The sequence below is a fragment of the Mycteria americana genome, chromosome 3, assembly GCF_035582795.1.
Source record: "Mycteria americana isolate JAX WOST 10 ecotype Jacksonville Zoo and Gardens chromosome 3, USCA_MyAme_1.0, whole genome shotgun sequence".
In the NCBI taxonomy this organism is placed as follows: Eukaryota; Metazoa; Chordata; class Aves; order Ciconiiformes; family Ciconiidae; genus Mycteria; species Mycteria americana.
In genome coordinates, this window is record NC_134367.1 from 5,788,560 (window position 1) to 5,811,562 (window position 23,003).

The 23,003-nt window shown below is 43.3% G+C and overlaps 2 protein-coding genes across 2 annotated transcripts; both read left to right on the forward strand.

The window, feature by feature from the left end:
• Window positions 1–2,112: 2,112 nt before the first annotated feature.
• On the forward strand, window positions 2,113–11,268 carry LOC142407962 (cytochrome P450 2K4-like). Its single transcript, XM_075497750.1, has 9 exons — window positions 2,113–2,690; window positions 3,986–4,148; window positions 5,614–5,763; window positions 6,859–7,019; window positions 7,684–7,857; window positions 8,929–9,070; window positions 9,241–9,425; window positions 9,663–9,804; window positions 10,043–11,268. Exons 1-9 carry the CDS (start codon window positions 2,505–2,507, stop codon window positions 10,228–10,230), a joined length of 1,491 nt encoding a protein of 496 aa, XP_075353865.1. The 5' UTR covers window positions 2,113–2,504; the 3' UTR covers window positions 10,231–11,268.
• A 2,646-nt stretch (window positions 11,269–13,914) lies between these two features.
• On the forward strand, window positions 13,915–22,824 carry LOC142407963 (cytochrome P450 2K1-like). Its single transcript, XM_075497751.1, has 9 exons — window positions 13,915–14,100; window positions 15,919–16,081; window positions 17,212–17,361; window positions 17,654–17,814; window positions 18,691–18,864; window positions 19,480–19,621; window positions 20,334–20,518; window positions 20,721–20,862; window positions 22,637–22,824. The coding sequence occupies exons 1-9, from the start codon at window positions 13,915–13,917 to the stop codon at window positions 22,822–22,824; spliced, it is 1,491 nt and encodes a 496-aa protein (XP_075353866.1).
• The last annotated feature ends 179 nt before the right edge of the window (window positions 22,825–23,003 follow it).

A 23,003-nucleotide genomic window follows, 5' to 3' on the forward strand; every position in this document is an offset into this window, starting at 1 on the left:
GTCTCCAGCATTATCTTCAAAGATACGAAGATGCCTACTCTATTATGAGTGACATAGCTAATGTGACCACATCCCCCAGTTGGCCAATGATGCCTATGTCTGCATCCACTTTGGGTATTTTTTTCTTGAGTTCATGTTAGGTGAGGAGAATTGGGACAGTGAAAAGAATGATTCTTGCTCTACTGAGTCTTGCTCACTGAGATGACTAAGCACCACAAGAATTTTCTTCTGTTCCTAAAAGAACCTGGCCTAGTTGTCCTCATGCATCATGTAAAACGCCATAGAGCAGTGAAGTATTTCACTATCATAAACTTAACAAACACTTTAGAAACAACTCAACTCATTCACGACGTGTGTCTAGAGACACTGCCTGTCAGACCTTGGAGGAGCCACGAATATTGGCCCAAAGCAGGATCTTGAATCTCCACTTCAAAATAAGGCCAAGGGGAAATTTTCTCAAGCAGGGAAGAAACTCTCACAGCCTGTCACTCATGTCTGTGACAATCTCACCCTGCTCAGCTCACTCACTACCTGCCAGCACTGCAGGAACCGGAGACCTGCTGGAGGAAATCAGCAGGACTGAGCAGGCAAGGGCAACGGGGTGAGAGGAGTTACCGCCTTCTCCCACTGCATTTCGAGAGACGTGTCCAGTTTCCCCAGTGTCCTTCCAGTAACTTGGAGAGTCTTGTACAGGCAGGTAAAAGCTCTGCTTGTTCTGAAACTCTGCACAGACCTAACCCTGGGCCCGTCTCTTGGGAAACAACTCAGAATTGCTGCTTCCTTTCATATCTCAAGAGTCAGTATCGGATTCATTCTTCGTTAATAGTTAAATCCCAGATATATGTGGAAATAATTATATTCTTAGTGCCTTTTTACCTCCTTTGGGGAGGTGGAGTAGAAACAAGCCAACTGGCGCACAGCTGGACATAGGCCCTGGACTTTTTCCAGGACACTTTCCAGGTAGGTGAAATGTTCTGGTCTTTCCTCTAGAGACCCCAGGGGCAGCAGCAGACTCAGGGCAAGCTGGTACAAGAGCAGGCTTGCTCCTCTTCAAGGCTCCCGGACAGGTGCCCATGCTCTTTTCGTCTAGATCCCTGCGCACCCATCCCCTGAGGGGGCTGACTCCTCTCCTCTGCCTTTGGTCACATCTCTTCAGGGATCCTGACACTTTAAAGAGTCAAGGACAAGGGGCTAAGCCTGGGCACCTCACCTCACACAGCCTTCATGTTCTTGCCTCAAGGTCACGTATAATTCAGTGCTCTACACTTCTACTAGAAAGCTCTTCCAAACACTGTTCTGAAGGCTGTGGCTCATCTTCTCTGGTCAGTCTCAATGAAAGCCCTGGATGGTTTCTTCTCCATGGCTTCTTCTTTTAACACTTCTTTCTCTGCTGCTCACTCTCTTAGACTCTAAGACACACAAGTCAGACTGTACTTCAGCCCTCTTTCCTCAACCAACACAGGCCATCTTTTCTCAACTTTCCCCTCAGCTTTGGCTCCCCATTCAGAGATAATCATACAAGCTCTTCTCTCCGCCTCTCTTCCTGAAATGGTTATAGCTGGATGTCAAAGCCAGTTGCCACAGCTGAAGATACAGGTCCTACTGTACAACTGGCTCTAGGTTGCCCTGCTTGAGCAGCAGAGTTGGACCAGATGACCTCCAAGGTTCCCTTCCAGTCTCAACCATTATGTGAAAATCAGGAACATGTAAGACATGGATTATCTGACCAGTTTCAGCATCTGGTTTTGGAAGAGAAGGTGCTCCTTGCCCTCTATTCACATTCAAGGAAGTTGAGGCTATCGGATCAACACAGACCTCAGGATTTGGCCAGATCAGTCTGACCCTACATTTCACTCTGCTTGAACTCCTGCTAGAACAGAGATGTGTGTGCCACAACAAATTATTCAGCTAGCTCGAAGGAGCTTGCCACTGAGTTCTTCCTCTCTTGAGCACTTCTGATCCATGCAGCTTTCCACTATAGGACCCATAGTGCCTCAAGGCCATAAATCCACATTCAGGTTACTCAAGAGGAATCTTCACAACTGTCTCAGATCCCTAGTCAGCTGAACTTCTGCTCTTGTCAAGACCTGGCATACCCAACATCTTCCATAAAGAGAGAAGGGAAAGCCTGAGCAACCAGTGGAACCTCTTCCTTCTTCTCCCACCTCCTCCTGGTCTCAAAGTTCAAGGCAGTGTTGGAGCTGCTGTTTCTAAATTGGACTTATGCCCACAGACATCTCTGCCAATGCACAGGGCTAGTTTAGACATCACCCATTAAATAGTAACCAGCACAGGGTAAAGTGAGCACACACAGTGGTGAAAGTGCCTAGTAGGATCCTCCAAGTGTAAAACCCCAGACAGGCATTTCTACCATTTCTTAGAGGTGAAGCTCATATCTCTCTATGTGTAGAAGTGCCATTAATGCTTGAAACTCTTAACTTCTGACAGGAGATTACTCTCTGCCTGAATTTTCATCTTCTCAGCTAAGCCTTTGCTGAAACACAATGGGTTGGGTCAATCTTGTTCCTGTAGGGTTACTGTTTATACTCATTCTCCTGCTGATTCTGAAAAGACAACATGTCTGGAAGAGCCACGCAAGAGAAAACTTTCCCCCAGGACCCAGGCCTTTACCCATCATTGGAAATCTGCACATCATGGATCTGAAGAGACCTTACCTGACAATGCTAGAGGTAACTTCTGTTGTTCCTTTTCTTAGAGCTCTCTAAGGCAATCACCGACCCCCCAAAAGGGGTACAAATTTTTCTGTCGACAGGTAGATGCAAAGGCATCAGAATGAATTATCTGCAGTTACTGCTCTTCCAATCACATGATCTTGTGTTAGTGCAGGGGAACTGACTTCCAGCCACATCAAGAGAATTGACCTATTTCTGTGGAACACAGGAAATGCTGGGGTTCTCCAGACAAGGGTAACTAGAAGAGAGGGGCCTTACAGTTACTGCAGGAACTTCCACCAGGAACTTCCACCGCTGCTGAAACATTTAGGGAGGAGACCAGAACTTTCTGGAGGCTGTTTGGTGGACTCAGCCATCAGGGAACTGGCAGAAAACAGCTTCTTGATGCTCTCCCTTCATCCTTGTCATGAAGGAGGAACTTTCCTGGTTTCCCAAAGCAAAGTAGGAGACAAAAGAACACTGCTTATTCTTTCAAATCTGGTGGCACTAATCTCCAGGACTTCAGGGAAGATGGTGTGTGACAGTCAGATGATTTTTGGGGTCCTCTCACAGCACTACTTCTCAAAGCCGTGAACAGCAAACCTAAGAGTTTCAGACAGTTCTTGTACCCTGATGTACCACCACCTTGAAAACTGGTCTCCTTCTGGGTTGGGGAACATTTCCAACATATTCCCTATGAGTTCGCAACTTCTCAATCAAAAGTTACCTACAGATTCTGTGTAGTGGACACAGTTACCTCATAACTCAAAATGAAGCCATTCTTAACCAGCTTTCCTGGATTTCATTCCCATGTGAGCCATGCGGTCTATTCCTGCCTGGTTGTGGCTGCAGCTCTCGCACCTTGTCACTAAAGGCAGTAACTCCAGATGTACCTAAAGGCATAAATCCAAACTATTTAAGAGCTGTTAGTCATGATTCCAGCTGATTTCTACCTCCCCAGATTTGTATACCAGGAACTGAACAGGTTTTGCCACGATTTCTGAGAAATTGACTTTCCGTTTGTCTCTTCAAAGGAACACAGGGGCAAGCCTCTCTGCTTTTCAGCCTTTCCTTTAGCCCCTCTAAAAGTCTGTTACTCAAATACCTAACAGAGGATTACAGACCCCATTGTGATTCTTTTTCTTCATAAGAGCCCAAACATTTGTATGACAAATTCTCCACATTTTGGACAGTGAATGAAACGCTTATGTCATGCAGAAAAGAGAACATTAAACCTGCTGAAAAACAAGTATTTTGCACTTGCTGAAAATCATCTGAAAATCACCTTTTATTGTCCCCTTTCATCCCACTAGCTATCCAAAACATACGGCTCAGTCTTCAGCATTCAGATGGGACTAAGGAAAGTGGTGGTGCTCTCAGGATATGAGACAGTGAAGGAAGCTCTGGTGAACCAGGCGGATGCATTTGCAGGGCGACCTAAAATACCAGTCATTGAAGAAACAGGAAAAGGAAAAGGTGAGTGTGCTCTTCTGTTCCCCATACACCTTCATTATGCAAAGAAAAATGGGACTTTCTCCATGGAGGGGAGAATGAAGAACGTCTCACTTTGTTTTGCTAAGCATGCGAGGCACTGGAAATGAGAGGGAAATTGAATAACGTGTGGTTATCCTGAATATTCATCAGGAATATTCATGAATAATCCTGAATATTCATCAGGAATATTCATCAGATGAATATCCTGATATTCATCAGGGATAAGGAGCGATCATATTCTTAATTTACACATAAGCACGTAATTTAGAGGTCTGAATCTGCAGCTGAGGCTTCCTTTAGAGATGACATGTTGAGGAGCTGGCATGGGGGCATCTCCCCATCTCTTCTCACAAAGGCCACCCCTGCAGCTGCCCAGCTACCAAAACCTTGCCACATAAACCCAATACAAGCTGGCAGAGAAGTGTCTACTACATCAGCAGCACTATCTCCAAATACTTCTTGTGAGATTGCTATTACTGTATGCTTATTTTAAATTTTCCAGTTCAATTGACATTTGAAAATAAATTTCTCTTTAAGAGAGAATAAACAATTACCCAAGCCTTTAGTTTGCTTCCCCAGAGGGAGCTCACTCTTGCTCTGAGTCCTTCTGGTGCAAATTTCACCCTCCACAGGTGTTAGACCCTGAACCTGATCTTTCGATTCCCATAAACATTGATGGGATACATGGAAGTAGGGACATGAGAGATTGTTATCTTCTGACAGGAAAGCAAGGGTGAGCGCATTTGTATCTTGTGACCAGCTCTGAGTAACCAATGTATTGTTAAACGCCAACCTATCTGCAAATGTTTTCTTTCCTTGCTAGGGACAGTTTCTTGACCAAGACTCTAAGCAAGAACAAGAGAGCATGCTAAGTGCATGGACCGTAAATAGCAGCACCATCAAAGCAGCTTGACCAAAACTTCTCTGCAGATGCCACTGAGAATTCTCTGCAGCTTTTCTAGTGTTTAGGGGGGTGGGATTACCCCACCAAGTGGGGAGATTTTCCAAACAGATGCCTGTATTTGAGGTTTTATTTACTCTCCACAGTCTACGTAAGAACACAGGTGCTCTTGAGAGAAGATGCACCTCACCTAAGGGACACATCTATGGTTAATGAGCATCCAGGAAAGGCTCATGAAAGGCTCTCATCCCAGGTGATGTCCCAGAAGCACAAATACAACTCTCTGTTCTAAATAAAGCTGAACAAAAGCCCTCATGTTTCAGGGTACATCAGACACCTCATGAACTCAGAACAGTGGCTGCTTCCCTCAGAGCTTTCTCCCGACATGTCTTTCCTGTCTTATTTGATTCTACGTGGGGACACAACCTGTCTTGAGAGCTTGACAGGTTTCCTGCCAGCGTAACCTTTACCAGGATTCAGGGTAGATGAGGAATCTTTGCTCTCATTATGAAATTTCTATTTCTGTGTTCTCATTTTCCATTTCAGGAGTTATATTTTCTGATGGAGAAAATTGGAAAGTGATGCGAAGATTTACTCTTACAACTCTACGAGACTTTGGAATGGGCAAGAAGGCCATAGAGGATCGTGTTGTAGAGGAGTATAGATGCCTGGCAGACACCATTGAGGCACAGAAAGGTAGGGGGAATCTTACCTTCATAACACTCTGATTTTCCTCAAGCCTCCTACAAAAATGCCAAGGGTCAAGGAAGAAGAGTCTCTGAATTCTTTCAGAGATCTACCTTTCTCCAGCATCCATGCTCCGAGGAGATTATACGAGCTGTCTGTCTCTGTCTCTCTACCTGGCAATTGCCTGACATGCAAATGAAAAGCATTCATTGAGGCACTGGAAGTCAAACATGGAGTCAGACATCAAACAGCACATCTGAGAGGAATAATTTGTTCTTCCATGTGCAGCAACTTTGATTGATTTAGTGGCATTGGGAGAGCAGAAGGCTATTGCAAGGACTTGCATACCTATGCTAAAAAATTGATTGTCCCTAAAGTCACATGTCTGGGAAACCCCTTCCAACAGGAGGCAGAATATCCAGTTACACATTTCACCAGCATCGTCCAAGATTATTTCTCAGTAGGGTCAGTTACCAACAGCAGGACATCAGTAGGTAGCTCTTTTGACCAAGCAGACTTGGGATAAAAACAGATTTCTATATCATCATTCTAGTTCAGGCTTCAAGTCCTCACCTTGAACCCCTGAAAGCGGGAGCTGTATCCAGCTGCAAAGGGGATGCACCAGAGGGGTCTAGAAGCTGTAGAAGTGAGAGCCCCAGCAGGAAAAATTGAGTGACCAAGAGCTACTAAGTTAGGAGATTGGACCTAAAGGTCCTAAAGGGACACAGTCCAAATCTCAAAGAATAGTGGTGATAAGGGACAGCCCAGGATGGCACCGATGGGGGAAGTGGCAATGCTGAGTTTCCCTTATGCCAGGAGACTTTAAGATCATGTATGCACAAACAAAGCAGCCTGAAGAAGGGCCACAAAGACCCAGGGCCACAATAGTCCTGGAGAAAAAGGAGGGGAGCACAAAAGACTTGCATTCAGTCCCTGGTCTGTTGAAATGCTGTTAGGGACGTGCGAACCCTGAGATGGGGGAGCCTTTCCTCCTGCCAGCTCTGTGCTTATCATGTCCCAGACTTCACTGAGCCTCTGCATGCTACTTTAATTAATTAGAATAACTATTGACTTTGTTGTTTGCACCTCCTTTTCCCATGCTAGGGAAGCCTCTTGAGATGACTCTGATGATGAACGCTGCTGTTGCTAATGTGATCGTATCCATATTGCTTGGAAAGAGATATGACTATGAAGACCCCACGTTCAAAAGACTCCTGTCATTGGTGAATGAAAATGTCAGGCTTTTTGGAACTCCATTGGTTTCGGTAATTCATAGTGTTTGAATATTGCTCTTCAAAAGCATGATTATACAGTGGCATATAGAGGTACACCTCTCCAATGCTGATCATTGCAACACATTTATCTGTACATAACAAATGCACCCTGAAATGGCAGGAAGTGGACCTCTGATGCTATTTATGGATTTTGCTTAGCAGCATAGCCTGGGAAATTATAAGTTCCTCCTTTTATGAAGAATTGAACAACATGTAATACAATACAAGGATTGTGTCCCCTAGCAATAGAAGTTGGTCGTTATTCCCATCTCCCATTACAAACAACAAGGTCAAAATCAGTGTGAGAATGCCTGTAACTGCTTCTTAAACTTGAGACTCCCAATTCCAACCAGTGTGGAGAGGGAGGGATGAATTCTCTAGGAGTGGAGAGGTAGGAAATTTTGTCAAGGATATATGAACAAACATGGACTTTCTAGGCCATCATCAACTACTGTGATTAATACTCAGTTAAGAGGGAATAAATTTGAACCATTTTACACTGTTCGCCAAGGAGAAAGGACAAAGGAACATATCGCATCTTGAGTATAAGGCTATACACCATTTCTGTAAGGGTTTTTCTTAATATATGCTGTTGAATGGTGGTATATCTGCTCAGCAGCTGTTTTTTCTTCCTCGCTATCTCTGCATCTTGCAGATGTACAACATGTTCCCAGTCCTTGGATTCCTCTTGAAGGGCCACAAAATTTTTATTCAGAACGTAAAAGAAATCAATGCTTTTATCAAGGTGACTTTCACAGAATATCTCAAAGCCTTGGACAGAAACGACCAGAGGAGCTTCATTGACACTTTCCTTGTGAGACAACAAGAGGTAATTGAATCCTAGCAGCTTCTTCAAATCTCCTCAGCTACCTTTCAACACTTGGTAGATAAACAAATGTTCTTCAGCAGAGATCTAGCATGTGCAAAAGTCCTACCAAAAACTGTGGCCAGGCTAAAAGACTGTGCAGTCATATCAGCTAGGAGATAAATTGATCACAGACAAGCATCTTTTATGTGTCCCCAGTAATTTATCAGGAAAATACAAAACACTATTTCAGCAAGCAAAGTATGAGAAGCTGTCTTTACCTGTAGTTAACATTCCTTTCAGTACCCCAGTATTTCCGACTCTTTTTTTAAATTCACATCCCCCTTCATAGAGATATGACCAGGGAAAGCTCTAGGCCCAGGACTCTTCCGTACATATTTCTCGGTTTCAGTTGCCAGCTCACGCAAGATTTCATTTACCTGCTTCAACAAAACTCTAGTTTTACAGTTCTTGTAAAAATGTGGTAGTGTTTGTATCCAGCCCTCACTTCTATGTGGCCTCATGAGGTTTTGGCCCAAGTCTGCTATAGCAAAAGCATGGGTTGGCTGCTGGATTACAGGGGAACATGAATCACCCTTCTAGGCTCTCTCTTGATGTTAGTGGCAGGTAAAGGCAATATCATCAGGGGCGAAGTCCCCAGTACCTCGAGTTCATGTCAAAACCCAGCTCTGACAGCAAATTTATTCTGCTTCCCAACAAATCTCATCCTGCGAGATGTTCTTCTCCATGACCCATGGGCAGAAAAACTCTGAAGCAAATGTTTGAATCACATGGGTGGCCCCAGTGACTGCTCACTCTTTTCCAAAACATTCTTGTCATCATTGACATTATCCAAGCTGAAGACCCTTGTTGACTTGAATGTGTGTTCTTGTGGGCAGCATGGGCAGTCCAAACACTCTGTCTCAAAACTCAGCTTAGAACAGGTTTCTAAAGGCATCCCCCCAAAACCTTCTTATCCTTTACACTTAACTCCTCCCTGAGGTCTGCATATCAGAGTTTTTCCCTATTCTCCAATGGAAAAGTGCCTTCTTGAATCTTTAATCAGCTGATATTATTATTGTTTCACACCTCCAGGAGAATGGAAAGGCCAATGGATATTTCCATAATGAAAATTTAACTGAGGTTGTGAGAAATCTGTTTACAGCTGGCATGGAGACCACGTCCACCACTTTGCGCTGGGGCCTTCTGCTCATGATGAAATATCCTGAAATTCAGAGTAAGTGGAAACTAGGCAATCAGTGGCTTCCTTCTTATCAGTCACCTCAAATGTGACTTCACATTGAGCAGGGCTGAACAAAAAGTGAATTCTCCACATCCCCCTATTCCTAGCAGGAGAAAGAGACATTCAAGTGATCTATCTATGTATGATCCCTATTTCTTTCACAGAAAAAGTCCAAGAAGAGATAGAGCAAGTGATAGGGTCAAGTCCCCCACGAATCGAGCATCGAACTCAAATGCCATATACGGATGCTGTCGTCCATGAAATTCAAAGGTTTGCTAATATCCTGCCATTGAACTTGCCTCATGAGACTACTGAAGATGTGACCCTCAAAGGCTATTTCATTCCCAAGGTGAGACAACTTCTGCACTACTTTTCTTCCCTCCATCCCCAGTTCAACACATGTCCCTTTCAAGTCCTGCATGCATCCAAGATGGTCACTCACACTGGGGTTCTCACAGCTACTTTGGCAGGAGCTCCCCTATATAAAGTGGGTGTTTTGAGCTCCAACTCTTGCTTATGGTGACAGCAACTGATGGTGACAGCAACACCATCCTCAGTGCAATAACTGCTCTGCCTTGGCTTGCAGGGAACCTACATTGTGCCCTTACTGGCCTCTGTCCTGCGAGACAAATCCCAGTGGGAAAAACCAGACATCTTCTACCCTGAGCATTTCCTCGACTCTGAGGGGAAGTTTGTAAAGAAAGACGCTTTCATGCCTTTTTCAGCAGGTATCTTTCATTTTGTTTTTAGGGCTCTGAGGGGAACTGGACATCTAAGACTCCTTTCCCATTGGAGCTGGCCTCTCACACTCTTCCTAGAGGTCTCCTCTCCTCTCCTCTCCTCTCCTCTCCTCTCCTCTCCTCTCCTCTCCTCTCCTCTCCTCTCCTCTCCTCTCCTCTCTTCTGATGGCACCTCAAGAAGCAGCTCCCACTGACTTTCTTATGGCCGGTCTGCATTTTGTTCCAGGGCGGAGGATCTGTGCTGGAGAGACTCTTGCCAAAATGGAGCTCTTTCTCTTCTTCACCAGCCTCCTGCAGAGGTTCACCTTCCACCCTCCCCCTGGAGTTTCCATCTCAGACCTAGACCTCTCTCCCTCCATTGGGATCACCATCCCCCCAGTGACTCATGAGGTCTGTGCAGTGCCACGTTCCTAGGGCTTTTCTTAGTCATCTCCTTTTCCTGACACACCCAGATGAAATATCTGTGTCTCTAGTCCCACGTATGAACTTTGGTACCTCTGAATCCAGTCGGGTATTCTTAGCCCAAGCACACTTTAGCTCATAGCTGGAGGCGTCTCTCCCACCGTTACGGCAGGCGGCAGTCCTGACTTCCAGCCACTCCTTGAAAGGGAAGGTGATGGTCATTGTGAGGATGAATCCCACGAGGGCGATAGCAAAGTTTATTTTATTCTGTCCTTCCCTACACCTCTGCATGTTCCCCTCTGTGTTGGGTTTGCGTGGCAAGGTTTTGGTAGCAGGGGGGCTACAGGGGTGGCTTCTGTGAGAAGCTGCTAGAAGCTTCCCCTATGTCTGATAGGGCCAATGCCAGCCGGCTCGAAGATGGGCCCGTTGCTGGCCAAGGCCGAGCCCATCAGCAATGGTGGTAGCACCTCTGGGATAACACATTTAAGAAGGAGGAAAAGTTGCTGCACAACTGCAACTGCAGCCAGAGAGAGGAGTGAGAATATGTGAGAGAAACAACTCTGCAGACACCAAGGGCAGTAAAGAAGGAGGGGGAGGACGTGCTCCAGGCGCCAGAGCAGAGATTCCCCTGCAGCTCCTGTGGTGAAGACCCTGGTGAGGCAGGCTGTGCCCTGCAGCCCATGGAGGTTAATGGTGGAGCAGATATCCACCTGCAGCCCATGGAGGACCCCATGCCAGAGCAGGTGGATGCCTGAAGGGCTCCTGGCAGGACCTATGGACCCGTGGAGAGAGGAGCCCATGCTGGAGCAGCTTTGCTGGCAGGACTTGTGACCTCATGGGGGACCCATGCTGGAGCAGTCTGTTCCTGAAGGACTGCACCCCATGGAGGGAACCCATGCTGGAGCAGTTTGTGAAGACCTGTAGCCTGTGGGAAGGACTCACATTGGAGAAGTTCATGGAGGACTGTCTCCCATGGGAGGGACCCCACGCTGGAGCAGGGGAAGAATGTGAAGAGGAAGGAGTGGCAGAGACAACCAGTGATGAACTGACTGCAACCCCCATTCCCTGTCCTCCTGCACCATTGGAGGGGAGGAGGTAGGGAAATCGGGAGTAAAGTTAAGCCTGGGAAGAAGGGAGGGGTGGGGGAAAGGTGTTTTAGGATTTAGTTTTTATTTTCTCATTATCCTACTCTGATTTGATTGGTAACAAATTAAACTAATTTCCCCAAGTTGAGTCTGTTTTGCCTGCGACAGTAATTGCTCCCTGTCCTTATCTCGACCCACGAGCCTTTCATTATATTTTCTCTCCCCTGTCCAGCTGAGGAGGGTGAGTGACAGAGCAGCTTTGGTGGGCACCTGGTGTCCAGCCAGGGTCAACCCACCACACGCTCGATGAAAGAGTCCGGGCCAGACCTCAAAAGCTACTGTACTGATCTGCACAGACACAAACACACAAAAACCCAAGGGCTTTCGCCTTGCACACCTCCAGTACAGCTACATCTAAACTGCCTAGGGAAAATGGTCCATTACACAATTTATCCCCGCACCAGTGCCCTAAATGCACACACACATACACACACAGACAGAGAAATATAACTGCACAGCTCAACCTGAGAGAAGGAACCATAAGACGTTCACCCAATGCAGAACTGCAGTGCACGTGCATAGAGGGCTCTCTGGTGATGCCATGTGGTTATACGCTATCTGGAAGTTAAAATTAATTTAGTTTACTATAGAATAATGTGCATATTAATGATAAAGATAAAAGCACGGAAAAATAAAAAATCCTTCTCCATTTCAAATGAAACTGTTGCCAATGTTGTCTTCAAAGCTGGAAAGATCTTCTTTCACACCTGAAATGGCTTCTGGGGATGCACCCTTGCCTGGAACAGAAAACCAGTGCTGTGTTCACAGCAGGAACTGAGCAAACCAGTCCTTCTGTGGCAACTCTTAGGCCTCTCCAACTTCTTTCTCACACACACCTGCTGTAGCTTTTTAGTCACAACAACAAGTAGTCTTAGTCACAAGAAGTCTAGACTTCAGTAAGGTTTTTGACACTATCTACCATAAGATCCTCATAGACAAGTTGTTGATGTATGGGCTGGATAAGCAGACAGTGAGGTGGTTTGAAAACTTGCTGAAAAGCCAGGCCCAGAGGCTAGTGATCAGTGGTGTGAAGTCCAGTTGGAGGCCAGTAACTAGCAAGGTACTTCAGGGGTCAATTCTGAGTCCAGTCCTGTTTAATGTCTTAATTAATGATGTAGATGATGAGGCAGAGTGTACCCTCAGCAAGTTTGCTGATGACACCAAACTGGGAGGGGTGGCCGATACACCAGAAGGTTGTGCCACCATCTAGAGGCACCTCAATAGGCTGGAGAGATGGACTGACAGGAACCTCATGAAGTTCAACAAGGAGAGGTGCAAAGTCCTGCACCTGGAGAGGAATAACCTCAGGCACCAGTACATGTTGGGAGTCACCCACTTGGAAAGCAGCTCGACAGAAAAAGACCTGAGGGTCCTGGTGGACACCAAGTTGAACATGAGGCAACAATGTGCCATTGCCACAAAGAAGGCTATTGGTATCCTGGACTGCATTAGGAAGTGTTACCAGCAGGTTGAGGGAGGTGATCCTTCCCCTCGACTCAGCACTGGTGAGGCCACACCTGAAGTGCTGTGTCCAGTTCTGGGATTCCTAGTACAAAAGAGATACGGACATACTGGAGGGAGTCCAGCAAAGGGCCACAAAGATGCTGAAGGGACTGGAGCATCTCTTATATGAGGAAACACTGAAAGAGCTGGGACTGTTTAGCCTAGAGGAGAGAAGGTTTGGGGGGACCTTATCCGTATGTATAAGCACCTGGAGTAAGGGTACAAAGAAGAAAGAGCCAGGCTGTTTTCAGTGGTGTCCAGTGACAAGACAAGAAGCAACGGGCAAAAACTGAAACACATGAGGTTCCCTCTGAACATCAGGAAACACTTTCTTAATGTGAAAGTAACCGAGCACTGGCACGGGTTGCCCAGGGATGTTGTGGAGTCTCCCTCCTTGGAGATATTCAAAAACTGTCTGCACGTAGTCTAGGGCAACTGGCTCTCGGTGGCCTTGCTTGAGCAGGGGGGTTGGACCAGATGACTTCCAGAGGTCCTTTCCAACCTCAACCATTCTGTGATTCTGTGATTTGAAATTCCCAGCGAATTCAATTGAAGCAAAGTTATACCAATTCCTAAGCACTTTAAAAAAAATAACTCTCTGTGCACTCATCACTTGGGCATTGGCATTCTGATTTCAGTTCTCAGGGTATAAAGGCTGTGCCTGTACTAATGACAAAAAATAATTAATCGGTAACCTGAGGAGCATGCAGAATTTATGACTTTTATACCAAACACCAGGTTGATGACCTGTTGTTCTCCATGTTCTTGGACTTTGATGCTTGGACAGTGAGCTACGCACTCACCCAGTCACACATGCTTGGCTAGCAAACATTTACCCGTGTCTGTACCGTACTGGGGATTCATTAGCAAGCACAAGGGGAAAAGAACAAAACCAGTCACCAATCACAAGAAAAACATACCCTTCACTAGGAAAGAGGTTTATGGACTAGTACAAACATCTCTCACAGGAAACTTTTGCAGGAGGACAGAGATCCAGAGCCCACATTTTCTCTTTTCTCTTCTGTAGCAAATACTTGGCTGAACAGAGATGGACTGGAGCAGCTGCACTTCCATTGGTTTAGTGCTCATCCTGACTTTTCTATCCATTTTGAAAATGAGAGGTTTCTGGAATAACCACTGGAGGAAGAATTCTCCCCCAGGACCAAGAGCATTACCTATCATTGGAAATCTGCATTTGTTTGATTTGAAGAGACCCTACAGGACTTATCTACAGGTAGTCATCTTTTCTATTGGTCCCCTAATTGCATGTATCACCAAGCCCCATAGTCCAAGATGTCAGAGAGTTTCTCCTATTGTAACCAACGAGTTGCATCCACAGATGACTCTTAGCAAGGGACAGGAGACTGTTATTTGAGCAGAGAACTTTGAACGCAGCGAGATTTGTTCTTTATTGTCATACTTTCTCCATGCAACTTCATGCATCTAGGTTTCAGCCTTAAACAAATTAATAACAAGTGCTCACCTTATTTTTGTGGTAATTTTGAGAAAAAGGTAACTGAATAAGGAGTGATTTTGATACGTGGTCCAACTCCCTCCACCTTCCACTGACTGATGTGTCTGGGGTTGCAACTGCAGCTTCCTGCTTTCACTGATTTAGCAACCCTTCTCATCTCCCTTTCCTCCTTTCTTCCCCAAAAGCTGAAGAGAACTATATACTCTTAATATTCAGGGCCAACAGTTGCCAGAATATACAGCAAAGATCTAAGCAAATCAAAGTAATAAATCTTTTGGTTTTCTTCTAGTGATTTCTTTACCTAGTTTATTGTAGGACTTTCCTGATTTTTAGTCAGAAGACTTCTACGAATCTGCTCCTTTCTTAGAGTTTTTTCCACTTTGACATTGAAATCACACGTCCTCCTTGCTGATGATTTTAAAAGGGATATTTGCACCTACGTATCTGTATGTATGTTATATCCACAAATCAAAAAAACAATCAGGTGCAGTATCTGGAAAATCACTGTAGCTATCCCATGCAGCCTAATTGTGCTGGCAAAAGCAAGTTCCATCTCTTCTCAGGCCAATAGAACCAACATGTCTCGGCTGTAATTCAGTGAATCCATTCTAATGGAGGAGGTTTGTTCTCTGACTTGAGCTTAGCTCAAAGTTTAATATTCACACATACTTAGTGTGTAAATGCAACTGGAGACCATATGCTCACCCTGAGCATCACCATTGCAAGCATTGGAAAGTCCTTATTGGAGAACACGCTTTGAAAAGATCATGTTCTGCCACAGCTACAGCAGCCTGGGATAACAGTATCACCATCAAAGAAGCTACTCTTAATTCAGCCACGTGTCGCTGCTGCTATGTTATTTCATATAGTTGGCTGGACTTGCTTGCCAGTTGCTGAACATTTTGCATATCAATGCTAAATATTTGTCTTCTGTTTCTGTGTGCAAACACACTAGAAAATAAGTGCAGTTAGGAAAACCCTCTCCTATTGTCAGGAGAATCAGGAACATTGAGTTATATGAAAATAAATCTGCCTGTACAAGACAAAAAGGTACCAGCTTAGGCCAAACATTGTCTCTGAGACAGATTCATGGTGGATCTAGTAATATATAAAAAGAGAGAATCTACCTAATGCTAGATCCTGCCCCAGAAACACACGGGGTTTTTTTACGCGATAACAGTAGCAAAGGTTTGAACAGATTTAGCCTGTAAACAAAAGAAACACAATAACATAGAGATCAGTGTGAAAACATGAGTCAAAAATTGAATTTACAGGGGTTCCTGAAGGAAGACATAGCTGCCAGCACAATCCTTGACTTATTTGGTGTTTCAGCTGTTAACACTTCTGTGCGGTTTAGCGCAATAGGACTCCACTCCGGACTGTGCCATTTAGTCATTAGCCGTCATAATGTCTGGCATATTCACATTATTTAAATCAATTCTCTTTCTCTGTACTTAGGAAAACATTTAACGTTTTAGTAACTTAGAGGCAGGACAGGAAAATAAGCAGCACTGAAAGGGTGGGGAGTTTCTTTGTAAGCTGTAAAAGCTGTAAATCACTGTTGTCTTCTTCTGACAGCTGTCAAAAGTATACGGTCCAGTCTTCAGTGTTCAGATGGGGCAAAGGAAAATAGTGGTGATTTCTGGGTATGAGACAGTGAAGGAAGCTCTCGTAAACCAGGCAGATGCATTTGCAGAGAGACCTAAAATCCCAATATTTGAAGATTTGACCAGAGGAAATGGTGAGTTGGTTTTATTTTTCCTTATCAGCTTGCCTTATTCAAAAAATTTTTTCCTACAGATGAAGCCGAAGCTGGCACATCACTTTGGATCAGAGACCATATAAGGCATTGGAAATAGGGAGCAATTTCATTGACTTCAGTGCATTTATTCAAATTTGAAACTATTGACAGTGACAACAAAACCACCATAACTCTAACAATAACCACAGCAACAGATAATGGATAGTGTTACACTTTCAGGATCTAGAACAGCGGCATGCATGCCAGGGAAGGCATTTCTAGTTCTCACGATATGGTTCTAGACTTCTGTTGTGTTGGGCTTATCATAGAACCTCCTTTTCCTGACATGAGTATTATACCACTGCTTCTCATTTCAAGCAGTGAATAATGCTTTTAAAATCTGGATGTGACAATAGAATGGAACACATACAGAATTGGGGATTTATTTCAATAAGGGAAATACTGTATACTGAGATGGATTTCCAAATAAGAATTTCACACCCAAACTTCATTCTAATTTTGCATGAGAGTTTCATATTTACATCTCCAAAGACCCTTGGACAAAATCAGGAATAATTCTGCGAACATTTTAACAGTTGCATCTTTTGATCACATTATTGCATGTAAGCTTTCTTTACACCTCATTTTTCTCCTCAAAAAAAATATATCTAAAGTCATTAGTTACATGGTGTAACAATTTCAGTGAAAAAACTGATTGAGCGTGTTTTAAGACACTACCTAAATTTTAAAGACATTTGTGCCTAGTCAGGTTTCTCCTGCAATCATCAGACATATGAGATCTTAGTTCAACTCCACTTCCTAAGTATGATTTAATAAGCGGTTTGAACTTGAATTTCCAATGCCCTCTTTCTTTCAGTGACAAGTATCTCTCAGAGATATATATTCTTCTTAAGATTTGATTAAATACTTCTTCAATAGTTTAACCTCCTTTTTTGTGCCATAAACCTATTGTTGAGGCCTGAAAATACTTAAGGGAAAATTGGTTTTTTCCCCAGCCAGATGTAACTCAGCTTGTTTTAAAAGTGACTGCTACTAAATAGCTACATTATTTGTCTACAAATTAGTTATTTAAAATCTTCTGCCACCTTCAAATGTTCTCTTTGTGTCAGGGATTGTTTTTGCTCATGGCGAAAACTGGAAGGTGATGCGAAGATTTACTCTCACAACCTTACGAGACTTTGGAATGGGAAAAAGAGCCATTGAGGACCGCATTGTGGAGGAGTACGGGTATCTGGCAGACACCATTGGGTCACAAGAAGGTGGGTAGATGGTTCATTCTTCAAACCTCTAAGGTTTGGTTCAAGTACCCAGAGGCTTGCCAGTAACCTTCCCAGGTTCAGACCTTTTTAAGAAATGTACTTCAGACTGAATCAATTTGATGAATTTGGCTCTTCCAGCATTTTTGTGTCTTGGCATGGTATTCTAACATTGAAAAATAACCAGTAATAGCAATCAATCATAACAAATAAATAGCAATAATTAGTATTAAATTTATATTTACAAATTACATCTCTTGCCACAATGTAATATATTCTTTTGTTCATTGTATAGGAAAGCCCTTTGATGCCAGTAAAATAATTAATGCAGCAGTTGCTAACATAATTGTGTCAATATTACTTGGAAAACGATTTGACTACAAAGACTCCAGATTTGTGAGACTTCTACATTTGACCAATGAAAGCATGAGGCTTGCTGGGCACCCTTTGGTTACGGTAATGATAAACATTTTTATGTTTCTGTTCCACTGGATGCCATAGGAACATAGTCATACTGGTAGTCAATTGTTTCTATTAAACAGAAAAATCTGAGACTCTGAGAGATAATAGGTTTACAAGCACTTTCTGGGGCAAAACAAAGCTTGAGAGACAGTCTGGGAATCTTGAAGCCAACAATCAAACCCCCAGTCTCTCAAAAACATACTTAAGCTACAGTTTGAATAGCGCTGGACTGAAAAAATCAGACCGTATAGTGCATGAAGAGCAAGCTCAGCATTCCCCCTGCCAAAATATGGTTCACTGTATGGTTCACATACAGTGACCAGGCAAAACAGTACACTCTCAGAATATGGGGCAGGGAGAAGCTATAGAGTATGTGGTCTACCTGCACAAGGAGCCCTGATACAAAATCTATTTTCCCATGCTTCCAGTACACTGAAATGTCTCAATGAGTAATAAATACTCTCTAATACTCACATGCAATGCTGCCGCACACCAGATTCACTTCTGTTCCTTTAGGCTTTGAAACAGAAAAAAAAAGTTAGCGGAAGAGCTGGCTAAAACAATAAAAAAAGTTGCTGGCCAACATTTCCACCTCCCTGGTGAAAAGGTGCAGGTGTTTTAGTCTGACATCTACACTACTCCTGCAAAATATTGATTTGGGGCTGAGAGTTTGCCATGTACTCAGTGGTCCTTGATGGATTTTCTACCATGAATTCTTCCAGTCACTTTTTCATGTTCTAAAGAACAAAATATTAATGTTAAGTCTTTGTTTTTGTATCTGCAAAATGGGCACAATATTATTAATTTGTTTCTGTAGTGTTTTCAGACCTCTGGCTGGTAAATTCTCTCTGACATCTTTCACTCTTGCAGATATACAACATCTTCCCACACCTTGGATTCCTCCTAAGGGCTAACAAAACTCTTCTCCAAAACAGAGACGAATTCCATGCTTATGTGCAAGTTAATTTTGTAGAATGTCTCAAAACCCTGGACAAAAATGATCGAAGAAGTTTTATTGATGCTTTCCTGGTTAAACAGCAGGAGGTAACTGAATCTTTTCTCATTTATTCCAACTTTTATGGTTATATGAAGGCGTTTACAATTTCCTTTCAGTCCCTATAATTATAGCTATATTTCTTTAGGGAATCTATCTTTGACAAAACACATATAACAAACTGGTAGAGTTGAACAGATATTTCACTCTGTTGCAGTTCCAAACCCTTTTAATCAGCAAACATTTATCCTTATTTACACTTTTCTTCAGACTGTATCAATATATTTACAGAGGCTGCATCTTTTTATCTGCTCTCTCTGTTGTCCTAGCCCTTCTGGCTCTTTCAAAAACATAATGCATTACAGAACAAAAGCACTACCTGGGCTTTACTGGGATCCTTATTTGGGGTCTCTGATATATCTGGGTTAGCTTCTTCATAGAGAAACCAGCTCTCTTTGAAGCTGGCCCCAGTAAACGCAGAGATCATGGAAAACATGAAACCTACGTCAACACTATTCTCCAGGTACAAGGCCAAAGTTCTTCTTTGTCTGCCACACTTTTTTAAAATATAGATTTATTTCTTCGTAAATGTTTAGCTACATAAATTGCATTTTCACATGGAAAGCTTTAAGTTTTCATCCTTTTATCTCAACCACTTCTTTCAGGAGAAATCCACTACCAACGGGTATTTCCATAAGGGCAACTTGCAAAGCTTGGTGAGCAATTTGTTTACTGCTGGTGTTGAGACAATTTCCACCACACTAAACTGGAGCTTTCTGCTGATGCTAAAGTACCCTGAAATTCAGAGTAAGTGGTTTTATGACAGATGCTGTTACACTCAGTTCATTAGGAACTGAACAGGAACCTGGAGGGTCAATATATCTGTTAATGCACTAAGTTACAAAAAGTCAAGATTTCCAGCTAATTATTATCTAGGTATTGCTGTGCCCTGTGGTTGAGACCCAGTGAGGGGCACACTAGTCAGCCTATCAGTAGATTATAAAAAGAGTTCATATGGGCCAGGTCCTTGCTCAGTAAAATCTCATTAATTAAAAAGAAGAGAGCTGTCCTGTGTTGGCCAAGAAATTGTTCCAGGTTTCCCTCAGAAACAGGCTGTTGATAAACTGAAGGCCTGTGCAGATGTTAAATGGACTGTACCGAGGCTTTAAATACCTGAGAAGATACAGGGAATTGCCCTTTGTCTGACATCCCCATTCCAGTTTATGATACAGGGTGGTTAGGAGTCAGGTGGGGTTTTTGAGACACTTCTTGGTCAGAGCAAGAAACTTTAGGCAGAAGAGAGGGCAGAAGAATACAAGTATTTAGATTTCTTATTGGTAAAGAAATACTCAAGCACCGTAGTGCTGTCCACTTCCCATTATTTCTGAAAGGAAAAAAAGATTTTGGTAGAATTTATGGTTTTCACTCAAGGTCTTTTATACTTTATATCAGTAAAGCACAGTATGTCTCAGGGGTGAATGAGTCCTTGTCTCCTTCTTAGAGTTGATTCTTTCCTCAGGAAAGGTCCAAGAAGAGATAGAACAAGTGATAGGGTCAAACCCCCCACGGATCGAGCATCGAACTCAGATGCCATATACGGATGCTGTCATCCATGAAATTCAGAGGTTTGCTAATATCCTGCCATTGGATTTGCCTCATGAGACTGCTGCAGATGTCACTCTCAAAGGCTATTTCATTCCCAAGGTGAGGTGCCTACAGGATTGTTTCTTTCAGCATTTCTTCTTTCGCAAACCTGGTTAATATGATAAACATGAACTCTCTAATGAAGTCACATAACAGCAGTCAGAATAATCTCTTTCTCCAGGCTGACAATCTTGAAGTGTTATTGCCATTACTGCCACCACAATATTTGCCCAGGGATTAATTCCACTGTCTTATTTTGCAGGGAACCTACATCATCCCCTTACTGACCTCTGTCCTGCAAGACAAATCGCAGTGGGAGAAACCAGACGTGTTCTATCCCGAGCACTTTCTTGACGCCAATGGAAAATTTGTGAAGAAAGATGCTTTCATGCCTTTTTCAGCAGGTGCCTTCTCTTTTCCATTTACTGCTGTTGCAAGTATCGATCTTAGATAAGAACTACTGGTACCAGGGTTTGTTGTTACTGAAGCCTGGCTTCCACACCGTCTTTTTCATGGGACCTTTTCACAACCCATATTTCACAGATTTCTCAGGACACACCTCTGATAAGAGAGAGTACTCACAAATGTCTGCTAATTCCTCCAGCCTCTGGATGTTATTGGTTTCTCAGTTAATATTCAATGATTATAAACGAGAATTTGTAGTGCCTTCTTAAGTAGGAGGGACGTTTTCAGCAAATTCCACGATGGTTTAGATAACTCATTTCTGCATTATGAACTGTAGCCCACAACTGCTCTATGGCCTGGGCTTGTCTCTGACCCTTACCATACCCAGCTGCATTGTCCATGACCACACACAAAGCACACAGGAAAGGTGGCTTCTGTGTCTTTCTGGGGAACCACGTTTCATTTTTGCATGTCCCTTTTTTAAAAGTCACGAATAATGTCGCCTGGGATCAAGACTTCACATACTGTGCCAACAAATAGGAGTTGCCTTATATAAAACCCCAAATTCTGTGTAAAATCAAAGGATAGAAGGGGATTGCCTTTTGAGATTTCCACAGAGTGTGACGTTCACCTCAGCTTACACACCTGCACCATGCACCAAAGCATGGAAGATTCGGACCCCCACGATGACTGCTCCTTCTCTGGCATTTCTCATGCTTTGCAGGCTCTGTCATTGCTCAGTTGAGTTCCTATACATCAGCCTCTGGCTAACTTGTCTATCATCTCCACAACACTCTGCATTTTTTATAGACCCTATTTGTGTATTTTTAATTCTGCATGATATTTGAATAAGGTTTTTTCTTGTCATACTCACTATCCAACATATAGCAAATAACTTTTTTCATAGAAGGACTTATGATACTTCCAATTGACAGGCCTTCTTTTCAGATTTAAGTCTAGATGTTCTGGCTGAAAGCCAGAAATCCAGGGAGTGTCAGGTCTGGGCATTCCCTAGAGGGCTTATTTGCACAGCCATGCAATAGCTCCTTTTCCAGTTTCTGTCATACAAGGGAGTTAAAATCAAATCTTAGTTCAAGTTTTTGTTAGTTCTAGCCTTGAATCATCATGCTCTGATTAAGGCAGTTTACAAGCCACTGAATTTGACCAGGACTGAGAAAAATGTTTATTCACAGCACTTTTGAAGAAAGGCTTATATTAGGAGCTCCATAGAATATCTCCACCACTTTCCTCCTCAGTCCCACTCTAGCCAGCATCTGAGTCTCCAAGGTCTTTTCTGACAGATTTCAGTATAAAAAATTGCCTGTGACTAGACTAATAGAGCCAAAGTCTAGACTAAACCAGCCAAAGTGGGTCTGGGATCCAAAAATTGAACCAAGTAGAGGAAAAATCTGAAAATGAAGAAAAATACAAATTTTATTGAAAACTGGAATTAAGGAATTCAGATTGCATTTCCATACATTTCTCCCCAAATGCAAGCATTAAGGCAAAGGTAAAGAAAAAAAAATCACCAGGTAGCTTTGATATCATACCTCTGAAGACCAAGTATCCTGTCTCTCAGGTGATTCTTGTACTCAATAGACTTCTAAGAGCTACTGTGTTCTTTATTCATAGCTAGGATACGACATTTCAAGTGTTCTGGATTCCCACTGATTTTCCTCACAATAAGAGCTTCTCAGAGGTTTTTATTTCTTCCAACTATTAAAGAAGCAGCTCCCACTGACTTTCTTATGGCCGGTCTGCATTTTGTTCCAGGGCGGAGGATCTGCGCCGGTGAGACTCTTGCGAAAATGGAGCTCTTCCTCTTCTTCACCAGCCTCCTGCAGAGGTTCACCTTCCACCCTCCCCCTGGAGTTTCCATCTCAGACCTGGACCTCAGCCCTGCTATTTCATTTAACGTCATCCCCAAACCCTATAAAATGTGTGCTGTAACACGTTTGTAGAGCTCTAATCAGCATCAATTTGTTTCCAAAACGTTTACATTACTTTTTCATGATATCTGCTTTCTTAATTCTTTGGATAACTACATCTTAATGAAGGTTTCCAGTACTTCTAAAACAAAGTGGTGTTCTTTTATTTTTTATTTATTGGGGGAGGGCAGAAGTGGACCAGAAGTGTGGAC